General features: G+C 50.0%; 1 protein-coding gene and 1 non-coding gene across 2 annotated transcripts in view; one reads left to right on the top strand and one right to left on the bottom strand.

Annotated features, from left to right (window-relative positions):
* ZNF276 (zinc finger protein 276) overlaps window positions 1-25,026 on the bottom strand; it is a 36,353-nt gene that overhangs the window by 9,665 nt on the left and 1,662 nt on the right. The window contains exons 2-6 of the mRNA XM_040329643.1: window positions 23,420-23,729; window positions 21,266-21,309; window positions 8,662-9,078; window positions 3,904-3,979; window positions 2,696-2,779 (exon numbers count right to left, since the gene is read on the bottom strand). Coding sequence (XP_040185577.1) covers window positions 2,696-2,779; window positions 3,904-3,979; window positions 8,662-9,078; window positions 21,266-21,309; window positions 23,420-23,729 — 931 coding nt within the window. The remainder of the gene's footprint in view (window positions 1-2,695; window positions 2,780-3,903; window positions 3,980-8,661; window positions 9,079-21,265; window positions 21,310-23,419; window positions 23,730-25,026) is intronic.
* Window positions 19,677-19,748, top strand: TRNAG-UCC. The gene has a single exon. It is a non-coding gene; the product is annotated as a tRNA-Gly (tRNA).

The following is a 25,026-nucleotide window of genomic DNA, read 5'->3' as shown; positions in this document are numbered from 1 at the left end:
TATCCCCCACCGTCATACATGGAGAACACCATCCCCCACCGTCATACATGGAGAACACCATCCCCCACCGTCATACATGGAGAACACCATCCCCCACCGTCATACATGGAGAACACCATCCCCCACCGTCATACATGGAGAACACCATCCCCCACCGTCATACATGGAGAACACCATCCCCCCACCGTCGTACATGGAGAACACCATCCCCCACCGTCATACATGGAGAACACCATCCCCCACCGTCATACATGGAGAACACCATCCCCCACCGTCATACATGGAGAACACCATCCCCCCACCGTCATACATGGAGAACACTATCCCCCACCGTCATACATGGAGAACACCATCCCCCACCGTCATACATGGAGAACACCATCCCCCCACCGTCATCCATGGAGAACACCACCCCCCACCGTCATACATGGAGAACACCATCCCCCACCGTCATCCATGGAGAACACCATCCCCCCACCGTCATACATGGAGAACACCACCCCCCCACCGTCATACATGGAGAACACTATCCCCCACCGTCATACATGGAGAACACCATCCCCCACCGTCATACATGGAGAACACCATCCCCCACCGTCATACATGGAGAACACCATCCCCCACCGTCATACATGGAAAACACCATCCCCCACCGTCATACATGGAGAACACCCTCCCCCACCGTCATACATGGAGAACACCATCCCCCCACCGTCATACATGGAGAACACCATCCCCCACCGTCATACATGGAGAACACCATCCCCCACCGTCATACATGGAGAACACCATCCCCCACCGTCATACATGGAGAACACCATCCCCCCCACCGTCATACATGGAGAACACCATCCCCCACCGTCATACATGGAGAACACCATCCCCCACCGTCATACATGGAGAACACCCTCCCCCACCGTCATACATGGAGAACACCATCCCCCACCGTCATACATGGAGAACACCATCCCCCCACCGTCGTACATGGAGAACACCATCCCCCGCCGTCGTACATGGAGAACACCATCCCCCGCCGTCGTACATGGAGGACACCATCCCCCACCGTCATACATGGAGAACACCATCCCCCACCGTCATCCATGGAAAACACCATCCCCCACCGTCATCCATGGAAAACACCATCCCCCACCGTCATACATGGAGAACACCATCCCCCACCGTCATACATGGAGAACACTATCCCCCACCGTCATACATGGAGAACACCATCCCCCACCGTCATACATGGAGAACACCATCCCCCACCGTCATACATGGAGAACACCATCCCCCACCGTCATACATGGAGAACACCATCCCCCACCGTCATACATGGAGAACACCATCCCCCCACCGTCATACATGGAGAACACCATCCCCCACCGTCATACATGGAGAACACCATCCCCCCACCGTCATACATGGAGAACACCATCCCCCCACCGTCATACATGGAGAACACCATCCCCCCACCGTCATACATGGAGAACACCATCCCCCCACCGTCATACATGGAGAACACCATCCCCCACCGTCATACATGGAGAACACTATCCCCCACCGTCATACATGGAGAACACCATCCCCCACCGTCATACATGGAGAACACCATCCCCCACCGTCATACATGAAGAACACCATCCCCCACCGTCATACATGGAGAACACCATCCCCCCACCGTCGTACATGGAGAACACCATCCCCCCACCGTCGTACATGGAGAACACCATCCCCCACCGTCATACATGGAGAACACCATCCCCCCCACCGTCATACATGGAGAACACCATCCCCCACCGTCATACATGGAGAACACCATCCCCCACCGTCATACATGGAGAACACCATCCCCCACCGTCATACATGGAGAACACCATCCCCCACCGTCATACATGGAGAACACCATCCCCCACCGTCATACATGGAGAACACCATCCCCCACCGTCATACATGGAGAACACCATCCCCCACCGTCATACATGGAGAACACCATCCCCCACCGTCATCCCATCCCCCACAGTCATCCATGGAGAACACCATCCCCCACCGTCATCCATGGAGAACACCATCCCCCCACCATCATACATGGAGAACACCATCCCCCACCGTCGTACATGGAGAACACCATCCCCCCACCGTCGTACATGGAGAACACCATCCCCCCACCGTCATCCATGGAGAACACCATCCCCCACCGTCATACATGGAGAACACCATCCCCCACCGTCATACATGGAGAACACCATCCCCCACCGTCATACATGGAGAACACCATCCCCCACCGTCATACATGGAGAACACCATCCCCCACCGTCATACATGGAGAACACCATCCCCCACCGTCATCCATGGAGAACACCATCCCCCACCGTCATCCATGGAGAACACCATCCCCCACCGTCATACATGGAGGGGGAAACATTATGCTTTGGGGGTGTTTTCCTGCTAAGGGGACAGGACAACTTCACTGCATCAAAGGGACGATGGACGGGGCCGTGTACCCTCAAATCTTGGGTGAGAACCTCCTTCCCTCAGACAGAACACTAATAATCGGTCGTGGATGACCAGCATGACAATGATCCCGGCACCCCTGACAGCAAGTCAGCAGCTCCTTTATCTCTATTCTCGAGAATTCACATCATAGAACAATTTGTGTTTTAGGATTGTCAATTATTTGTCAGATGTGAGAGATTACCTTTTCTCTGGATACGGTTCAAAGGAGTCATCTGAAGACAGGAGGTCCCCCCTCTCCTCTCCATCCTCCTTCCCCCGGGACTCCCTGTACACAGAAATTCATGACTTTTAGCAACATTTACCTCTATAGAGTTATTACAGGGTCATTATACACACACACACACACAGTATATAGACACACACACAGTATATAGACACACAGTATATAGACACACACACAGTATATAAACACACAGTATATAGACACACACACAGTATATAGACACACACACAGTATATAGACACACACACAGTATATAAACACACAGTATATAGACACACACACACACACAGTATATAAACACACAGTATATAGACACACACACAGTATATAGACACACACACAGTATATAGACACACACACAGTATATAGACACACACACAGTATATAAACACACAGTATATAGACACACACACAGTATATAGACACACACACAGTATATAGACACACAGTATATAGACACACACACACACACAGTATATAGACACACAGTATATAGACACACACACACACACACAGTATATAAACACACAGTATATAGACACACACACAAAAAAAAGAGAAATATGAATAGCACTGGGAGAAAAAACAGATCTGCCCAAGTGGCTGAAAACGAAGTCCATAATTGGAAAATTCTGTACTACATATGAAAAGTCCATTTATAGAATGTATAAAGGCAACATTAGCGTCAGCTCCCCATAGAGTGAAGGAATTCTCTGTAGGAAACAGACAGGACAGAAGGGGGCGCCAAACCAAGCGTAGCAGGTTAAAAATGAATGGGTTTTATTAAAAGCCAAATGGCAACCTACAAAGCTAGCAGACAGGTAGGAGGCATATATCTGGACGTTGTATTTGGGCGAGATGGAGGGGTCCTGAAGTCATCTGTGGAAGTTCTTAGGAAAGCAAACGGCTCCTCCTGATCTATCTGTGACCTTTCCGGTCCGGCTCCCCCCTGCGTTCCTCGCTGGCTCCAGTTCCTTCCGGCCGGTGGTCATTCCGGTACCGGCACGCTAGGAGGAGGAGTGGTACTTTCCTAAGAACTTTCACAGATGACTCCGGGACAGGCGTGTATATACCGGTCTACCACCTAAACTGTCGTTTGACACACACCGCCGCGCATGCACACACCACCACGCGCACACACCGCCGCGCACACACAAGCCACTCACCCATCGGACAGGTCGCTGCCCTCCTCCTTGCCCAGCTCATTGGAAGTCTGAGGGAAATCTCCTCCAACTAGTTCTTCTGTAAGAAAGAAAAAATTCTGAAGGTTTCTTTTTCACTCTGTGGAAGGATTTAAATAGAAACAACCGCCAGGTAATCGCCCCCTCCCCCGAACATCCCAATGTAACCACAAGCAGAGAGATCTAAAGGCATTCCACATGTTCACACATACGGTATAAATATAAAAAACAAATACATTCTTATTTGAAATATATTAAAAAGAGAAAAAAATAAAAGCAACACACAAAGCCACAATTGTGATCAGAACATGTCGGGTGCAATCCTCTTCACTCCTCCCACACGTTTCCAATAACACTTCCTCAGGGGAAACAGGAATAGCTACTGTAAGTTTATTGGTTAGCTTACAGAGAGATTTCCCTGATGAAGGAAGTGTTGTTTGAAACGCGTTGGTTGTGAAGAGCCCCAGCGATGTGCAGTGATGTCCACCAGTCCCTCAGCCATCCGGGACTCTCCTCCTGATTGGCTGAGACACAGCAAAGGCGTCACTGTCAATTAAAGTCAGTTAGCCAATCAGAGGCGAGAGGGGGTGGGGCCGAACGGCAGCTCCGTGTCTGAATGGACACAGGTAGCTTAAAGTCAGTTAGCCAATCAGAGGCGAGAGGGGGTGGGGCCGAACGGCAGCTCCGTGTCTGAATGGACACAGGTAGCTTAAAGTCAGTTAGCCAATCAGAGGCGAGAGGGGTGGGGCCGAACGGCAGCTCTGTGTCTGAATGGACACAGGTAGCTTAAAGTCAGTTAGCCAATCAGAGGCGAGAGGGGGTGGGGCCGAACGGCAGCTCTGTGTCTGAATGGACACAGGTAGCTGCAGCTCAGCTCGGGTGCCCCCATAGCAAGCTGCTTACTGTGGGGGGGGACTCGACAGGAGGGAGGGGCCAGGAGCTCCAGCCAGGGCCCTGTGAAGAGGAGGATCTGGGCTGCTCTGTGCAAAGCCACTGCACAGAACAGGAAAGTATAACATGTTTGTTTTTGTTTACAATCGTATTTGATGGGATACAACACCATACACATTAGCTTCATGGAATGTTATGTATCCCATTACCTGCAGGTGGCACTTCTGCTCAGAATGCCCCTTGCTGTGTCCCCTCCACAGCCCCAGATCCTGCCCTGAGCATCTTCCGTCACAGCAGCAGGAAAGTTTCACCATCCGCCCGCCCCTTCTGCTATTCATAGAACGTGTCCTTCTACACTTCCATGGGTTCTGTGAATGGAGGAGGTGAATGACAGGATCTTTTTCCGCTCATTCACAGAACGCATCTCTGATATTTTGCCCTTTAAACTCCCTAAAACTTACCTGAGCCCCTCTCTCTCTCCAGCGATGTCCACGAGTGTCTTAGCTGTCCCAGAGACTCATCCTGATTGGCTGAGACACAGCAGCAGTGCCATTGGCTCCCGCGCCCATCAATCAAAATCAACCAGCCAATCATGGGGGAAAGGGGGCGGGGCCAGGTTGGGGTTCTGTGTCTGAATGGATACACAGAGCTCTGACTCGGCTCGGGTGTCCCCTGTAACAGGCTACTGGCTAAGGGTCACTCGATAGGAGGAGGAGGAGCCAGGAGCAGCAAAGAGGGACCTGAGAAGAGGAGGATCTGGGTTGCTCTGTCCAAAACCAACTGCACAGAGGAGGGAAGTATAACATGATTGTTATTGTTAAAGGGAAAAAAAAAAACGAGCCTTTACAATCACTTTAAGCGGAGTTCCACCTAAAAATGGAACTTCCGCTTAACCCACTCCTCGCCCCCTTACATGCCACATTTGGCATGTCATTTTTTTGGAGGGGGAGTGGGGGCTTCAGGAGAAGGGGACTTCCTGTCCCACTTCCTCCTTCTGCTGAGGGGCTGGAAAGGCGATTAGCTTAATTGCCTTTTCACAGCCCCTCCCTGTAGGCGAGCGCCTGTCCAATCGGACGGCGCCGCGCGTGCAGTGCCGCTCGCTCATGCGCAGTGGGTGCCCGGCTGTGAAGCCGAAAGCCGTCACTGCCGGGTGCCCACACTAAGAATGAAGACGCCGGCCGGCGAGGAGCGGAGCCGTGGAGCAGGTAAGTGTCTGTTTATTAAAAGCCAGCAGATACACTTTTTGTAGCTGCTGACTTTTAATAAACTTAAAAAAAGGCTGGAACTCCGCTTTAAATGTCCCAGAGATCGGGATATTCCCTTGTGTGTTCATTAACCAATATCTGACATAAAAGGTTCTTTGCAATCATTTTATGATAAAAAAAAAGAGTATATGCAGCAACAGAGCGAGTACATGCATCCAGGATCATAGCCATAAAGGATCATAGCGCACACATAAGCCGTAGAGGTGTACACTCGGATGAGAAGTTTTGTGTCATGAAGAGATCAGGAGAGGAACGCAGAGCGAGATAACCGGTCCAGAGGGGGGGGGGGGGCGACAGGATGTGATGTCATCAGATTGTGATCAAATCTTTGTGCCAACATGTGACTCACTACCAGCAAATCTGTCACCATCTGCCAACAAACCGAAGGAGGAAAACCGTCTCCGTAAGAGAAAAAAGTGGAGGAGTGAAATGGAATTCAGAATTCAGGGTGAAGAGAAAAAAAAAGGGAGAAGAGGATGATTGTAATAGAGGAGAAATAGGGGGGGGGGGAGGGAAGGGGTGGAAGGGGCAGCCCAGAGAGTAGGAGGGTGAGGGGGCAGCCCAGAGAGTAGGAGGGTGAGGGGGCAGCCCAGAGTTACATATATGCATACCGCCGGCATGAAGACCCACCCACCTAGAGGTCACATACATGCGGACCGCCAGGGGGGTATTTGTACTGGGGGGCGATTTGGGGGGGTATTTGTACTGGGGGTGATTTGGGGGGTATGTGTACTTGGGGGTGATTTGGGGGGTATTTGTACTGGGGGGTGATTTGGGGGGTAATTTGGGGGGTATGTGTACTGGGGGGTGATTTGGGGGGTATGTGTACTGGGGGTGATTTGGGGGGTATGTGTACTGGGGGGTGATTTGGGGGGTATGTGTACTGGGGGGTGATTTGGGGGGTATGTGTACTGGGGGTGATTTGGGGGGTATGTGTACTGGGGGGTGATTTGGGGAGTATGTGTACTGGGGGGTGATTTGGGGAGTATGTGTACTTGAGGGTGATTTGGGGGGTATTTGTACTGGGGGTGATTTGGGGGGTATGTGTACTGGGGGGCGATTTGGGGGGTATTTGTTCCGGGTGGTGATTTGGGTGGTATGTGTACTTGGGGGTGATTTGGGGGGCATGTGTACTTGGGGGGTATGTGTACTTGAGGGAGATTTGGGGGGTATTTGTACTGAGGGTGATTTGGGGGGTATTTGTACTGAGGGTGATTTGGGGGGTATTTGTACTGAGGGTGATTTGGGGGGTATTTGTACTGGGGGTGATTTGGGGGGTATGTGTACTGGGGGGTGATTTGGGGGGTATTTGTACTGGGGGTGATTTTGGGTCTCAAGAAATTAGAACAATCCTGATGTACTGAAGGCCGATCTAATTTCTTAAAAGCCCAAAAACACCAGGACAGTACAAATACCCCCCAAATCACCCCCAGTACAAATACCCCCCAAATCACCCCCAGTACAAATACCCCCCAAATCACCCCCAAGTACAAATACCCCCCAAATCACCCCCAAGTACACATACCCCCCAAATCACCCCCCAGTACACATACCCCGCAAATCACCCCCCAGTACAAATACCCCGCAAATCACCCCCCAGTACAAATACCGGCATAATGTTCTGTAAAATGGAGATAACATTTTTATTTTTTTTCCCTTTTTTTGTATTTATTTTATTTTTAACATCCTGTCACCAGTGCAGTACAGCCCCCTCATATAACTGGTGTGGCGGCGATCAGAGACACTGATAAAAAAAAATATAAATAAACATTTTTTTTTTTTCTTTATTACATTTCTTTCCTTTTTTTTTATAATTGTTTAACACATTAACCAGAGCACTGCAGGGTTACCATAGTAACACCATACTACTCTGGGGGAAGTGATCAGGATTTATTTATTTTTTCACATTAGGATTGTTATACCAATGAACTTCACTGCTATAAGCCACCATTTTTACTGAATGAAATTAATTCATCCAGTGTGTGTTGTGATTGGCCCTGTTCTGTACCATGTGATCACTGTGACTAATCACACTGAGCAACACCATTGTACACATTGGGGGGGTTATTTACGTAAGGAAAATCCACTTTGCACTACAAATGCAAAGTGCACCTAAAATTGCACTGAAAGTCCACTTGGAAGTTCAGTCGCTGTAGATCCGAGGAGGACATGCAAGGAAAATAAAAAACAGCATTTTAGCTTCCACGTGATTGGATAATAAAATCAGCAGAGCTTCCCCTTGTTTCAGATCTTCCCCTTTTTTCAGCAACTGGTGTACTTTCAGGGCAATTTCAGGTGCACTTGTAGTGCAAAGTGGATTTGCCTTTCGTAAATAACCCCCAATGAACGGCATGAATTAAAGTCATTCATTGTGTACAATTGTCATGTGATCTGCTGTGATTGGTCACAACAATCACATGGTACTGGCAGCAGGCCGGTACACACCTCAGCCAAATCATGCCGCAGAGCCATATGTTCACCCGTACTGATGAAAGCCCCGCCCCCTGGCCATTATTTGATAATAGGGTGGGCGGGAAGTGGTTAAGCCTCCACCTCTGATGCTTGTCTAGAATTGAGATGGACGCACCTTGCATGGAGTCCAGCTCAGGGCACGGCGGTGCGGGAGTCTCCAAAGGCAGAGCTGGCGATCTGTTCTGTGATGGAAGATTAGCAGCCCTGGCCGTCTCAGGAAGAGGCACGGTGGTCTCCATCCTATCCGATGGGCTGTATCCTACGGGCACCGGGCCCCCGTCTGTACCGACTGCCGGCATTCCATTACCACTCGGCGTCTTCTGGACTTCCTGGTGGTGAGAGTCTGAGGTGTCAGAGTCGGCTTCCATGGCGTAGTCGTGTCCCTCGCCACACCCCCACACTGCCCGTATGATGCCATAGTACTGGGCAGAGAGGACCTGCTGCAGGCTGGGTACAGAGGGGCAGCCTCCGGCATGGCTGTGGGTCCAGCTCACCAGGCTGTGCAGACATTCCGGGCTGGAGGTGATCAGATCTGAAAGACACAAAACCAGGTCAGACTACGAGGAACGTTTTACATCAATAAAAACAAATGACTAAAGTAGCAAAAAATAAAACCCGGCTCGCTGTACCGGAAAAATATTCTATTACACCCAAAACCCAAAAAATATTTCACGGCAGCTTACCAATAATTAGATGGGGCGGCTGCGTTTGTTTTGTTTACTAAGGCTTTTCCCCCTCTGTTATCACCTGGTGATCTGGCCAGTACCACAACCTCCTGTATTAGAGCGTGCCCCCCCCCCCCCCCACTCTGGAGGAAGGACCACAGGGGGCACAGCAGACAGACGCATTGTCAGTCTGGGGGGGAGGGGAGTGTTAGATGGACTAGCAGATTTAGATACACTGTATACTCTCTATATACACACTCTCTACACTCTATATACACTGTATACACTCTCTACACCCTATATACACTGTATACACTCTATATACACTCTCTACACCCTATATACACTGTATACACTCTCTACACCCTATATACACTGTATACACTCTCTACACTCTATATACACTCTCTACACCCTATATACACTCTCTACACCCTATATACACTGTATACACTCTCTACACCCTATATACACTCTATATACACTCTATATACACTCTATATACACTATATACACTCTCTACACCCTATATACACTCTATATACACTCTCTACACTCTATATACACTCTCTACACCCTATATACACTGTATACACTCTCTACACCCTATATACACTCTATATACACTCTCTACACTCTATAAACACTGTATACACCCTGTATACTCTCTACACCCTATATACACTGTATACACTCTCTACACCCTATATACACTCTCTACACCCTATATACACTCTCTACACCCTATATACACTGTATACACTCTCTACACCCTATATACACTGTATACACTCTCTACACCCTATATACACTGTATACACTCTCTACACCCTATATACACTGTATACACTCTCTACACCCTATATACACTCTATATACACTTTATACACTCTCTACACTCTATATACACTGTATACACTCTCTACACCCTATATACACTCTCTACACCCTATATACACTCTATATACACTCTCTACACTCTATATACACTGTATACACTCTCTACACTCTATATACACTCTCTATACACTCTCTACACCCTATATACACTGTATACACCCTATATACACTGTATACACCCTATATACACTATATACACTGCATATACACTCTCTACACCCTATATACACTCTATATACACTGTATACACTATATACACTGCATATACACTCTCTACACCCTATATACACTCTATATACACTGTATACACTCTATATACACTCTCTACACTCTCTACACTCTCTATACACTCTCTATACACTCTCTACACCCTATATACACTCTCTACACTCTATATACACTCTATCTACACTCTCTACACTCTCTATACACTCTCTACACCCTATATACACTCTCTACACTCTATATACACTCTATCTACACTCTCTACACTCTCTATACACTCTCTACACCCTATATACACTCTCTACACTCTCTATACACTCTATCTACACTCTATCTACACTCTATACACTCTATATACACTCTCTACACTCTATATACACTCTCTACACTCTATATACACTCTCTACACTCTATATACACTCTCTACACTCTATATACACTCTCTACACTCTCTAGATACTCTCTACATACACTCTCACAAGGTCGGAAAGCCGCGGTCTCAATTACCGGCCATCACGGGCGGGGAGGTGGGGGCGCACAGAGACACAGGATCCTGTGCCTCCGTGCGCCCCCACCTCCCCCACCGCCGCGGCCGGTAATTGAGGCCGTGGCCACAATTACCGGCGGGCACCAGGTCGCAATTGATGATAATAACAATAATAATAGAAAATATATAAATTAAATAAATAATCTCTGATCACCATGGTAACAGATATGAGAGCCCCCCCCCCCCCAAGCTCCTCCCCACTGGCAGCTTCCCCGCCTCCCGGAACTCGCTGTACACACCCCCTCCCCCGTCACTTCTGGTGCCGGTCTATACTAATGATCGCAAGGACTGTCTAGGGATCGCACCGTATGGGAAGTGCCGCCCTCTAGTGGCCCCCCGGAGATCAGCGCCGTCACTGAAATGTCACCAGAGGAGAATTCTACCGACCAATACAGAGAGACATTTCATTCTACTAATATTATTACTCTTATTATTCATTGTATTTATAAATATTATTATTTGTGTAAATATTTATACAATTAATAATATTACATTAAAACAATAAAACTAAAAATAAAACATATTATTCCTATTATATGACTATAGAATATAGTATCATGTATGAATAATAATAGGGAATTCACATATATAATGATGTGATGTAATAATAACAGTATATATATATATATATATATCTCTATCATAGACTCAAACAGCCAATCACATTGAAGCAGCTGCAAAGGCTGGAAGTTGCTTACATTCACAGACAGGATGTTGTTTTCTCAGTGCTGGTCATGTGACCTGAAGTGTAAAAATAGAAGCACAGTGTAAACCAGTGTTCTGATGTTACCATGGTAACCTGGCCTGCTGTGATGTCACATAACCACATATGCACAGTGGCAGCTGGCAAATAAATAGCCTGCAGGGGGAGGAGCTGTCAGTTGACACTAGGTCTTCACAGCAGAAGCATCTCTCTTGCAGAGCTCCTGACTGATTGATTTGCATTTCATCACATTATCTCCAGTGATTGGAATTCAGAGTCTATTGATTGATTGATTGGCATTAATTGTCTAATCGTCTATTACTAGTAATTGGCATTTCCTGCCAGTTTTTTCTACAAGCAAAAATGAGGAACCAAATCCTCTTTACGATTGCTACTCTGTTACTCTCTTTGGGAGTACAGAGAAATACCATCATACAATACCCAGAGGTCCACATGGATCAGGAAGGGCCCTCAAATGTCATCAGAGGGCCTCCAGAGGTCCACATGGATCAGGAAGGGCCCTCAAATGTCATCAGAGGGCCCCCAGAGGTCCACATGGATCAGGAAGGGCCCTCAAATGTCATCAGAGGGCCTCCAGAGGTCCACATGGATCAGGAAGGGCCCTCAAATGTCATCAGAGGGCCCCCAGAGGTCCACATGGATCAGGAAGGGCCCTCAAATGTCATCAGAGGGCCTCCAGAGGTCCACATGGATCAGGAAGGGCCCTCAAATGTCATCAGAGGGCCCCCAGAGGTCCACATGGATCAGGAAGGGCCCTCAAATGTCAGAGGGCCCCCAGAGGTCCACATGGATCAGGAAGGGCCCTCAAATGTCATCAGAGGGCCCCCAGAGGTCCACATGGATCAGGAAGGGCCCTCAAATGTCAGAGGGCCCCCAGAGGTCCACATGGATCAGGAAGGGCCCTCAAATGTCATCAGAGGGCCCCCAGAGGTCCACATGGATCAGGAAGGGCCCTCAAATGTCAGAGGGCCCCCAGAGGTCCACATGGATCAGGAAGGGCCCTCAAATGTCATCAGAGGGCCTCCAGAGGTCCACATGGATCAGGAAGGGCCCTCAAATGTCATCAGAGGGCCTCCAGAGGTCCACATGGATCAGGTGGAGGAGGAGGAGGGGATTGTGGAACAGCCAGCAGAGATTCCGAGGATCCTGTACCCATGGGCTGTACCCAGAAATACCATCAGGGGGTCACCAGAGACCCCAATGGGGGAGGAGCCCAGGAATGTCAGAAGGGCCCCAGAGACCCCCATGGAGGAGAAGAACATGACGGAGCAGGCAGCAGAGATCCCGATGATTTTTAGGATCCCGTACCCATGGGCTGTACCCAGAAATACCATCAGGGGGTCACCAGAGACCCCAATGGGGGAGGAGCCCAGGAATGTCAGAAGGGCCCCAGAGACCCCCATGAAGGAGAAGAACATGAAAAGGACGGAGCAGCCAGTGGAGGAAACAGTCAGTGGAACTGAAAATGTCCCTCCAGAACCCATCAGCTGGTTTATATTCCTGACCCGTCCTCCAGTCTGGTTTAGTTTGGCCGTCCCGATGTGTTTTCTGATTCTGAAATACATCCTGCGCCAATATTATCTGGCCAGAATATTAGGACGTGTTATGATGTTCCAGGAGCTGATCGGATTGATTTATCTACTGATCGATATCTGGAACAGACAGGGGCCAACCTTTGAGAACATAATCCTACCCCTCTATATAAAGGCTGGAGATTGGCACCAATGGGTGGTCACCGGGCTCTGGTCAGTCTGGTCCGAGGGGTGGGTGGCCCTAGACAACACAGTGCCACCCGTACTTATAGAAATTGTTACTGAGCACCGGTCAGAATGCATTCTGGGGGTTATCACCATGCTGGTGGTGCTGCTCCTAATATGTTTCAAGCCATTCTACCGACTGCGCCGACCAACAAGTAGCAACATCACCCCACCACCGAGTGACGCCATTCCACCACCGAGTGACGCCATTCCACCAAAGAGTGAGGACGCCATTTCACCACCGAGTGACGCCATTCCACCAAAGAGTGAGGACGCCATTTCACCACCGAGTCACGCCATTTCACCACCGAGTGACGCCATTTCACCACCGAGTGACGCCATTCCACCAAAGAGTGAGGACGCCATTTCACCACCGAGTGACGCCATTTCACCACCGAGTGACGCCATTCCACCAAAGAGTGAGGACGCCATTTCACCACCGAGTGACGCCATTTCACCACCGAGTGACGCTATTCCACCAAAGAGTGAGGATGCCATTTCACCACCAAATGACGCCATTTCACCACCGAGTGATGCCATTTCACCACCAAGTGACGCCATTTCACCACCAAGTGACGCCATTTCACCACCAAGTGAAAATGCAGCAAGTGCAATGGAGGAGACGGCCTTTCCCATTCCCAGCGTCGCACCTACCAGGAATAACACTAGGCCATGGAGTGATAGGATCCTTCCAACCGAATACAGGCCCCCAGCATTAGATACCGGCCTTAGCCCACGATGGAAAACATTAACTGTCCATCCCAGCGTCGCACGTCGTATGAAAATTATGGACAGAGCTGAGGACGCCATTTCACCACCAAGTGACGCCATTTCACCCCCGAGTGACGCCATTTCACCAACGAGTGACGCCATTTCACCACCAAGTGACACCATTTCACCAACGAGTGACACCATTTCACCAACGAGTGACACCATTTCACCAACGAGTGACGGCATTTCACCAACGAGTGACGCCATTTCACCACCAAGTGACGCCATTCCACCACCAAGTGACGCCATTCCACCACCAAGTGAAAATGCAGCAAGCGCAATGGAGGAGACGGCCTTTCCCATTCCCAGCGTCGCACCTACCAGGAATAACACTAGGCCATGGAGTGATAGGATCCTTCCAACTGAATACAGGCCCCCAGCATTAGATACCGGCCTTAGCCCACGATGGAAAACATTAACTGTCCATCCCAGCGTCGCACGTCGTATGAAAATTATGGACAGAGCTACGGAAGAGACTGACGTTCCTGTTTCCAAAGTCACACCTCCTCGAGCTTCCTTCAGTGCTAGGCTAAGCCAGCGTATAAAGAAGCTCAAATCAAAAATGGTGTCTGGGCACAGGAAAATCTTCCCACGAAAGAGTGACATCATCCCACCGAGTGAGGTCACCATTCCACCAACAAGCAAAAGTGCAGAGTGCGCCATGGAGGAGATTGAAATTCCCATTCCCAGCGTCACACCTCCTAGGGATCACAGCGACGACATCTCAGAGAATGGTGGCGTCTTCTCAATACCGAGTTTCCTTATGACACCAGTGACCGATGACATCAACAAGCAATTGGATTCCGTCATTGGTGAACAAAGTGCAACACAACCTGTTGATCCCAATGTTGAAACTCGAAGTAATCAGACCCGTCTTCACGTACGGAAATTATTCAAGCTAGTGAAGAAGCGCAGGGTAACCAAGGAGGACCGCCAGGAGTCCTAAACTGGATCTTTACTTTTAATAGCACTTTTGGCCAGGTGACCTCCAGGTACCAACCTCTGCCCAATTTAATTGGCTGGGCAAACATGACGTCCAACATCCAAAAGTTGCCAAGAGTGTAAATGTTGGCATTAAGCTTTAAGGATAATCAAAAATATTGCATTCTAAAAGGGAAAGGTAGAACAAGGGGGAGGGGGAGCATGGAAGAGGGAGAGAGGGAGGAAAGGAGGGGAGGTTGGGGGTAAGGAAGGGGTGTGGGGGGAACCCCCACACCCCTTCCGGGGGGGAAGGAAGGTTGGAGGAAGAAGGGGGTGAGAGTTGGGGGGAACTCTCACCCCCCTTATTCCTCCAACCTTCCTTCCCCCCCGGAAGGGGTGTGGGGGTTCCCCCCACACCCCTTCCTTACCCCCAACCTCCCCTCCTTTCCTCCCTCTCTCCCTCTTCCATACTCCCCCTCCCCTTGTTCTACCTTTCATCATTAGAATGTGATATTTTTGATTAACCATAAAGCTTAATGTCTACATTTACACTCTTGGCAACTTTTGGATATGAGGCAGCTTTTGGAGGACTTGGTTTGGTTCCCCCGGGCCTAGAAGGCTGTTTACCACCAACATCTCAGTCACTTTTTTACAGGTGATTATGTTTGATCGATGTATTGTCGATCAACATAAAGTAATTGATTATGTTGTGAAGTTTGGAGGTCGGTAGGCTTTTGAGGCTAAATACTATCGGGGAGGAGCCCATGAATGTCAGAGGGGCCCCAGAGACCCCAATGGGGGAGGAGCCCAGGAATGTCAGAGGGGCCCCAGAGACCCCCATGGAGGAGAAGAACATGAAGAGGACGGAGCAGCCAGTGGAGGAAACAGTCAGTGGAACTGAAAATGTCCCTCCTGAACCCATCAGCTGGTTTATATTCCTGACCCGTCCTCCAGTCTGGTTTAGTTTGGCCGTCCTGATGTGTTTTCTGATTCTGAAATACATCCTGCGCCAATATTACCTGGCCAGAATATTAGGAAGTTTTATGATGTTCCAGGAGCTGATCGGATTGATTTATCTACTGATCGATATCTGGAACAGACGGGGGCCAATCTTTGAGAACATAATCCTACCCCTCTATATAAAGGCTGGAGATTGGCTCCAGTGGGTGGTCACCGGGCTCTGGTCAGTCTGGTCCAGAAAGTGTGACATCATCCCACCGAGTGATGCCATCGTTCTACCAACAAGCAAAAGTGCAGAGAGCGCCATGGAGGAGATTGAATTTCCCATTCCCAGCGTCACGCCTCCTAGGGATCACAGCGACGACATCTCAGAGAATGGTGGTTTCTTCGCAATACCGAGTTTCCTTATGACACCAGTGACCGATGACATCAATATGCTACAGTGACCGATGACATCAATATGCTATTGGATTCCGTCATTGGTGAGCAAAGCGCAACACCGCCTGTTGATCCCAATGTTGAAACTCGTAGTAATCAGACCCATCTTCACGTACGGGAATTACTCCAGCTAGTGAAGAAGCGCAGGGTAACCAAGGAGGACCGCCAGGAGTCCTAAACCGGATCTTTACTTTTAATAGCACTTTTGGCCAGGTGACCTCCAGGTACCAACCTCTGCCCAATTTAATTGGCTGGGCAAACATGACGTCCAACATCCAAAAGTTGCCAAGAGTGTAAATGTTGGCATTAAGCTTTAAGGATAATCAAAAATATTGCATTCTAAAGGGAAAGGTAGAACAAGGGGGAGGGGGAGCATGGAAGAGGGAGAGAGGGAGGAAAGGAGGGGAGGTTGGGGGTAAGGAAGGGGTGTGGGGTTCCCCTAACCCTCACCCCCCTTCTTCCTCCAACCTTCCTTCCTCCGGGGGGAAGGAAGGTTGGAGGAAGAAGGGGGGTGAGAGTTGGGGGGGAACCCCCACACCCCTTCCGGGGGGAAGGAAGGTTGGAGGAAGAAAGGGGGGTTAGAGTTTGGGGGAACCCCCACACCCCTTCCGGGGGGAAGGAAGGTTGGAGGAAGAAGGGGGTGAGAGTTTGGGGGAACTCTCACCCCCCTTCTTCCTCCAACCTTCCTTACCCCTGGAAGGGGTGTGGGGGTTCCCCCAAACTCTAACCCCCCTTTCTTCCTCCAACCTTCCCCCCTTCCTCCCTCTCTCCCTCTTCCATACTCCCCCTCCCCCTTGTTCTACCTTTCTCTTTAGAATGTGATATTTTTGATTAACTTTAAAGCTTAATGTCTTCATTTACACTCTTGGCAACTTTTGGATATGAGGCGGCTTTTAGAGGACTTGGTTTGGTTCCCCCGGGCCTAGCAGGCTGTTTACCACCAACATCTCAGTCACTTTTTTTACAGGTGATTATGTTTGATCGATGTATTGTAATTGATTATGTTGTGAAGTTTGGAGGCCGGTATGTTTTTGAGGCGTGTGTTGGAGGTTGGAACTCTTTTTGTCTTAAGAGGTGGGAGGAGTCTTTCCAGCTTTCTTTAGGCTTTCTCTGCTGGAGAAATGAGAACTCTTTCCACCCCAAAAAGGACATCCATGTCCAAGCCCTAAACCGTCCACGGGAACTTTTTTAACTAGTCGCTAAGACTATGAACCCCTCCTGCCTGGAGCCCCCTGCAAGTGAGACACAAGAATTCTGTAATGAACTATCTGACTTTTTTATCGTCAAAATCGAAAAGATTTGGGCAACAGTTCAACAGAAAAAAACACCAACCCCACTCAGATACAGCAAGAAGAAGCAATCAACATAAATGGTCCATCATCCCCTTCATCCCGGAAGAGGACACAGCAGTAGTGGTGGGAACGATCATCAACTCACGACTCGACTACGCAAACTCCCTCTACTTAGGACTACCAAAATACCAGATTTCACGTCTACAAGTCTTCCAGAACACGGCAGCCAGACTGGTAACTGGTAAAAAGCCGTGGGAACCAATCTCAAGACTCTCTGCCTCACCCACAAATGTATACAGGGGAACGCTCCCCAATACTTAAGCGAGAAAATAAAACCCTACGTCACCAAGCGCGTGCTTCGGTCAACCAACCAAAACCTTCTCCAAATCCCCAAATCTCGCTACAAATCGAAGGGAGAAGGTAGATTTTCGGTCCAAGGACCACGGCTCTGGAATGCTCCGCCCACGACCATCCGCTTGGAAGAAAACCATCGGGTTTTTAGGAAAAAACTGAAGACCCACCTCTTCTGAAAGACCTGTACGACACTGGATGCCAAGCGCCTTGAGGCGATTAAGTTCGCATTTGTTGCGCTATACAAGTTACTCACTCACTCACTCATGTGGGTGCAGTTGTGCGGACGCACCCTGGGTGCGTTCGGGGCCACGCACCGGCACCCACACAGATGTCACTTTGTGTTTTTGAGGCCTGTGTTAGACCAGCAATTAATGGAGGTTGGAGGCCGGTATGTTATTGAGGCGTGTGTTGGACTGTCTATGAGGGGATGTTGGGTCTATTTTTGTCTTAAGAGGTGGGAGGAGTCTTTGCAGCTTTCTTTAGGCTTTCTCTGCTGGAGAAATGAGAACTCTTCCCGCCAGTATGGTCCTTAACCCCAAAAAAGACATCCATGTGGGTGCAGTTGTGCGGACGCACCCTGGGTGCGTTCGGGGCCGTGCATCGGCACCCACACAGATGTCACATTGGGTTTTTGAGGCCTGTGTTGGACCAGCAATTAATGGAGGTTGGAGGCCGGTATGTTTTTTGTGCTGGACAGGCTATGAAGGGATGTTGGAAGCCGGTATGTTTTTGAGGTGTGTGTTGGACCGGCTATGACGGGAGTTTGGAAGCCGGTATGTTTTTGAGGTGTGTGTTGGACCGGCTATGACGGGAGTTTGGAAGCCGGTATGTTTTTGAGGCGTGTGTTGGACCGGCTATGACGGGAGTTTGGAAGCCGGTATGTTTTTGAGGTGTGTGTTGGACCGGCTATGACGGGAGTTTGGAAGCCGGTATGTTTTTGAGGCGTGTGTTGGACCGGCTATGACGGGAGTTTGGAAGCCGGTATATTTTTGAGGCATATGTTGGACCGGCTATGACGGGAGTTTGGAAGCCGGTATATTTTTGAGGCATATGTTGGACTGGCTATGACGGGAGGTTGGAACTCTCTTCAGAGGTGGGAGGAGTCTTTCCAGCTTTCTTTAGCCTTTCTCTGCTGGGGAAATGAGAACTCTTCCCACCAGCAAGGCCTTCCCATGGGGTATGGATTCATACCCACCGTGTGAATGAGGCCTAAGTGTGAATGGAATATTTAGCTCCATTGTGTTGCTAATTTGGGGACCACTGTACCCCTCTTTATTGTTATTTGGGTGTTTTATTACAGGAGTGTTATATATTGTAGATTAGGATTTCTTCTGGCTTTGAGTGGACATAACTGATATACCCCGCTCAGCGGGGGCGGGCCTTAGAGAACAGAGGCCGCATATGGGCAGCACAGAGGCTTAGTGGTTAGCACTTCTGCCTTGCAGCACTGGGGTTCTTGGTTCACATCCTGACCAGGACACTGTATGCATGGAGTTTGCATGTTCTCCCTGTGCTTGCGTGGGTTTCCTCCGGTACTCCGGTTTCCTCCCACACTATAAAAGACATGTTAATTTTTGCGTTGGTGGTGCAGTGGTGAGCATAGCTGCCTTCCAAGCAGCTGACCCGGGTTCGATCCCCGGCCAACGCAGTCGCCAAAATGGCATCCTCACCTTCTAAGTGTAAAATTAATCGATGTGGTTCATTGTCTCAACTACAACTTCAAACTAGGCGATGGACGGACCGACCTCTAGACCTAATTATTAAAATCATCGACCTTCCCAAGTTGTCATGGCCCATCCCCCATGCAGAATACCTAAATCAATTATCAAACGCATTGACACCATATGCCTGGCATTTCTATGGAATGGCCCCGCCCTCCTAGGATAGCCACTCCCAACCCAACCCTCATTTTTATCCATACTATTTGGCCTCTCGAGTAGTCCAGATCTGTGATTGGTTGTATCCAGTCTCCGCCAATGCTTGCACTACCACAGAGGCGGCCATTGCCTCCTCCCTAGAGACTCTCCACAATATTATCTATAGAGGTTGTGTCCCCGCCCACCCAGGTACGTCACTTCTACATACCCCCCCCCCAATCTTATCTTCAGTCTCACACATAATACCCCATACTATTACACAATACCCCATACCAATATATAATAATACCCCATACCAATATATAATAATACCCCATACCAATACATAATACCCCATACCAATACATAACACCCCATACCAATACATAATACCCCATACCAATACATAATACCCCATACCAATACATATGACCCCATACCAATACATAACACCCCATACCAATACATAATACCCCATACCAATACATAATACCCCATACCAATACATATGACCCCATACCAATACATAATACCCCATACCAATACATAATACCCCATACTAATACATAATACCCCATACTAATACATAATACCCCATACCAATACATAATACCCCATACCAATACATAATACCCCATACCAATACATATGACCCCATACCAATACATATGACCCCATACCAATACATAATACCCCATACCAATACATAATACCCCATACCAATACATAACACCCCATACTAATATATAATACCCCATACCAATACATAATACCCCATACCAATACATAATACCCCATACCAATACATAATACCCCATACCAATATATAATACCCCATACCAATACATAACACCCCATACCAATATATTTTAAATAGAGAGAAAATGTATCAATACGCAGAGTGGTACTGCGGATACAAGGGGAAAATAATATATGTGCCACGCCCTAATATAATTGGAAACAAAGGAACAAAGGGCCAGTCATGGACTTTTTAGGCACAATAGTAAAGTAGGGATATAGTCAAAAATTGTATTATAAAAAATGTATTACAAAAGTTACATATAAAAATTGTATATGTAACTTTTGTAATAAATAAAAAAAAACTTTTTTTTTTACTATATCCCTACTTTACTACTGTGCCTAAAAAGTCCATGACTGGCCCTTTGTTCCCATACGAATATATAACACCCGATATGAGACGCGCGATTGGCGCAGTGCGGGAACACAAACGCATCGTATTTATCTCCCCCCAACCACCTGATTACAATTCACAAGCAGACGCATGAATGGGGCGGGGCCCTTCCCTCACCTGCACAGGGGCCCGGGGGAACAGCATCCGGATTCTGAGGTTTGCTGTGAAGATAAAACAGAAATGAGAAGATCAGAAATGTCACCTCTTCTTCTCTTCCAGAGGAAGCAGCCTGATAATACTCCGTGTATTGGATGGAACCCTCATCATGTGACCAGAGGAAGCAGCCTGATAATACTCTGTGTATTGGATGGAACCCTCATCATGTGACCAGAGGAAGCAGCCTGATAATACTCTGTGTATTGGATGGAACCCTCATCATGTGACCAGAGGAAGCAGCCTGATAATACTCTGTGTATTGGATGGAACCCTCATCATGTGACCAGAGGAAGCAGCCTGATAATACTCTGTGTATTGGATGGAACCCTCATCATGTGACCAGAGGAAGCAGCCTGATAATACTCCGTGTATTGGATGGAACCCTCATCATGTGACCAGAGGAAGCAGCCTGATAATACTCTGTGTATTGGACGGAACCCTCATCATGTGACCAGAGGATGCAGCCTGATAATACTCCGTGTATTGGATGGAACCCTCATCATGTGACCAGAGGAAGCAGCCTGATAATACTCTGTGTATTGGAGGAGTCATACCTGGGGTGACCCTGAATGATGCCACAATGGGGGGGGGGGGGTCATACCTGGGTCGACCTCCTGATCCTCTCCCTCCCCTCCTCCTGACCCTGTCCCTCCTCTCCCTCCCCTCCTGTCCCTCCTCTCCCTCCCCTCCTGTCCCTCCTCTCTTCCTGTCCCTCCTCTCCTCTCCTCCCCTCCTGTCCCTCCCCTCCTCTCCTCCTGTCTCTCCTCTCCTCCCCTCCTGCCCCTCCTCTCCTCCTGTCCCTCCTCTCCTCCTGTCCCTCCCCTCCTCCTGTCCCTCCCCTCCTCTCCTCTCCTCCTGTCCCTCCTCTCCTCCTGTCCCTCCCCTCCTCTCCTCCTGTCCCTCCCCTCCTCTCCTCCTGTCCCTCCCCTCCTCTCCTCCTGTCCCTCTCCTCCTGTCCCTCCCCTCCTCTCCTCCTGTCCCTCCCCTCCTCTCCTCCTGTCCCTCTCCTCCTGTCCCTCCCCTCCTCTCCTCTCCTCCTGTCCCTCCTCTCCTCTCCTCCTGTCCCTCCCCTCCTCTCCTCCTGTCCCTCCCCTCCTCTCCTCCTGTCCCTCCCCTCCTCTCCTCCTGTCCCTCCTCTCCTCCTGACCCTCCTCTCTTCCCCTCCTCTTGTCCCTCCTCTCCTCTCCTCCTGACCCTCCTCTCCTCTCCTCCTCCCCTCCTCCTGTCCCTCCTCTCCTCTCCTCCTGTCCCTCCCCTCCTCCTCCTGTCCCTCCCCTCCTCTCCTCCTCCTGTCCCTCCCCTCCTCTCCTCCCCTCCTCCTGCCCCTCCCCTCCTCCTGTCCCTCCTCTCCTCTCCTCCTGTCCCTCCCCTCCTCTCCTCCTGTCCCTCCCCTCCTCTCCTCCTGTCCCTCCCCTCCTCTCCTCCTGTCCCTCCTCTCCTCTCCTCCTGTCCCTCCCCTCCTCTCCTCCTGTCCCTCCCCTCCTCTCCTCCTGTCCCTCCCCTCCTCTCCTCCTGTCCCTCCCCTCCTCTCCTCCTGTCCCTCCTCTCCTCTCCTCCTGACCCTCCTCTCCTCTCCTCCCCTCCTCTCCTCCTGTCCCTCCTCTCCTCCTCCTGTCCCTCCCCTCCTCTCCTCCTGTCCCTCCCCTCCTCCTGTCCCTCCTCTCCTCTCCTCCTGACCCTCCTCTCCTCTCCTCCTGACCCTCCTCTCCTCCTGTCCCTCCCCTCCTCTCCTCCTGTCCCTCCTCTCCTCTCCTCCTGTCCCTCCTCTCCTCTCCTCCTGTCCCTCCCCTCCTCCTCCTGTCCCTCCCCTCCTCTCCTCCTCCTGTCCCTCCCCTCCTCTCCTCCTCCTGTCCCTCCCCTCCTCCTGCCCCTCCCCTCCTCCTGTCCCTCCCCTCCTCCTCCTGTCCCTCCCCTCCTCTCCTCCCCTCCTCCTGTCCCTCCCCTCCTCCTCCTGTCCCTCCCCTCCCCTCCTCTCCTCCTGTCCCTCCCCTCCTGACACATTCACAATTTTCCAGCTCTGACATGTGTTAGTAAATCTCTACAGATCATCGCAGAGAGAGAAGCCGGAGAAGAAACCCCCCTCCCCCCCTCCCCCCCGGTGACAGCGGCACACACCTGGTTATGTTGGTGTCCTGGCAGGTCGGGGAGAGGTTCACCCTCTGGATGAATGTCCTCAGCACGCTGCGGCATTTGTAGAACTGGGCGTGGCAGTCCTTGCATACAAACTGCGGCAGGCGGGGGTCCCGGCGCACCGACACCCCGACCAGCTGCTGGAAGTCGGCGAAGAAAACCTGATCCATCCGCTTCTGCTTCTCCGAGCTTCCGCCGGTGACCGGCACTTTCCCGAAGGCCTGGCGCAGACTGCGGGACGAGAACCTGCCATGGCACAGCCGGCAGTATCCGCTGCTCAGCGTCTTCCCGATACCTGGAGGGGGAGGAAAAGGGGGCGGTCACTATCGTTACCAGCAACTGAATCCTCCAATCAGCCGATACGCTACTACGCCGCTAGCACACCGATACTACGCCGCTACTACGCCGCTAGCACACCGCTACTACGCCGCTACTACGCCGCTAGCACACCGATACTACACCGCTAGCACACCGATACTACGCCGCTACTATGCCGCTAGCACACCGCTAGAACACCGATACTACGCCGCTACTACGCCGCTAGCACACCACTACTACGCCGCTAGCACACCGATACTACACCGCTAGCACACCGATACTACGCCGCTACTATGCCGCTAGCACGCCGCTAGCACACCAATACTACGCCGCTACTACGCCGCTAGCACACCGATACTACACCGCTAGCACACCGATACTACGCCGCTACTATGCCGCTAGCACACCGCTAGAACACCGATACTACGCCGCTACTACGCCGCTAGCACACCACTACTACGCCGCTAGCACACCGATACTACACCGCTAGCACACCGATACTACGCCGCTACTATGCCGCTAGCACGCCGCTAGCACACCAATACTACGCCGCTACTACGCCGCTAGCACACCAATACTACACTGGAGTCCCGCGATCGGTCCCCGGAGCTGAAGAACGAGGAGAGCTGTGTGTAAACTAAGGATGAGCTCCGGCGTGTTCGCATAGAACACGTGAAGAGCCCGCCAGGAAGTCTATACGGCGCTGCGCTAATCACAGCCAGGCAGACATTGTCCGATGCTCAGCTGCAGAGATCGGGAAATGTCTGCCTGGCTGTGATTAGCGCAGCGCCGTATAGACTTCCTGGCGGGCTCTGCACGTGTTCTATGCGAACACGCCGGAGCTCATCCTTAGTTTACACACAGCTCTCCTCGTTCTTCACTGTGGCGGCATCATCGATCGCGTCATCCCTTTTATAGGGAAACACAATTGATGACGTCACACCTACAGCCACACCCCCTACAGTTAGAAACACAGATGAGGTCACACATAACCCCTTCAGCGCCCCCTTGTGGTTAACTCCCAAACTGCAACTGTCATTTTTACAATAAACAATGCAATTTAAATGCATTTTTCGCTGTGAAAATTACAATGGTCCCAAAAATGTGTCAAAATTGTCCGAAGTGTCCGCCATAATGTCGCAGTCACAAAAAAAAAAATCGCTGATTGCCGCCATTAGTAGTAAAAAAAATAAAAAGTAATAAAACTATCCCCTATTTTGTAAATGCTATAAATTTTGCGCAAACCAATCGATAAACGCTTATTGCGATTTTTT

The sequence above is a fragment of the Rana temporaria genome, chromosome 11, assembly GCF_905171775.1.
Source record: "Rana temporaria chromosome 11, aRanTem1.1, whole genome shotgun sequence".
NCBI classification, from domain to species: domain Eukaryota; kingdom Metazoa; phylum Chordata; class Amphibia; order Anura; family Ranidae; genus Rana; species Rana temporaria.
Note: the sequence above shows the minus strand (reverse complement) of the source record. Positions and strands in the feature narration are given on the sequence as shown.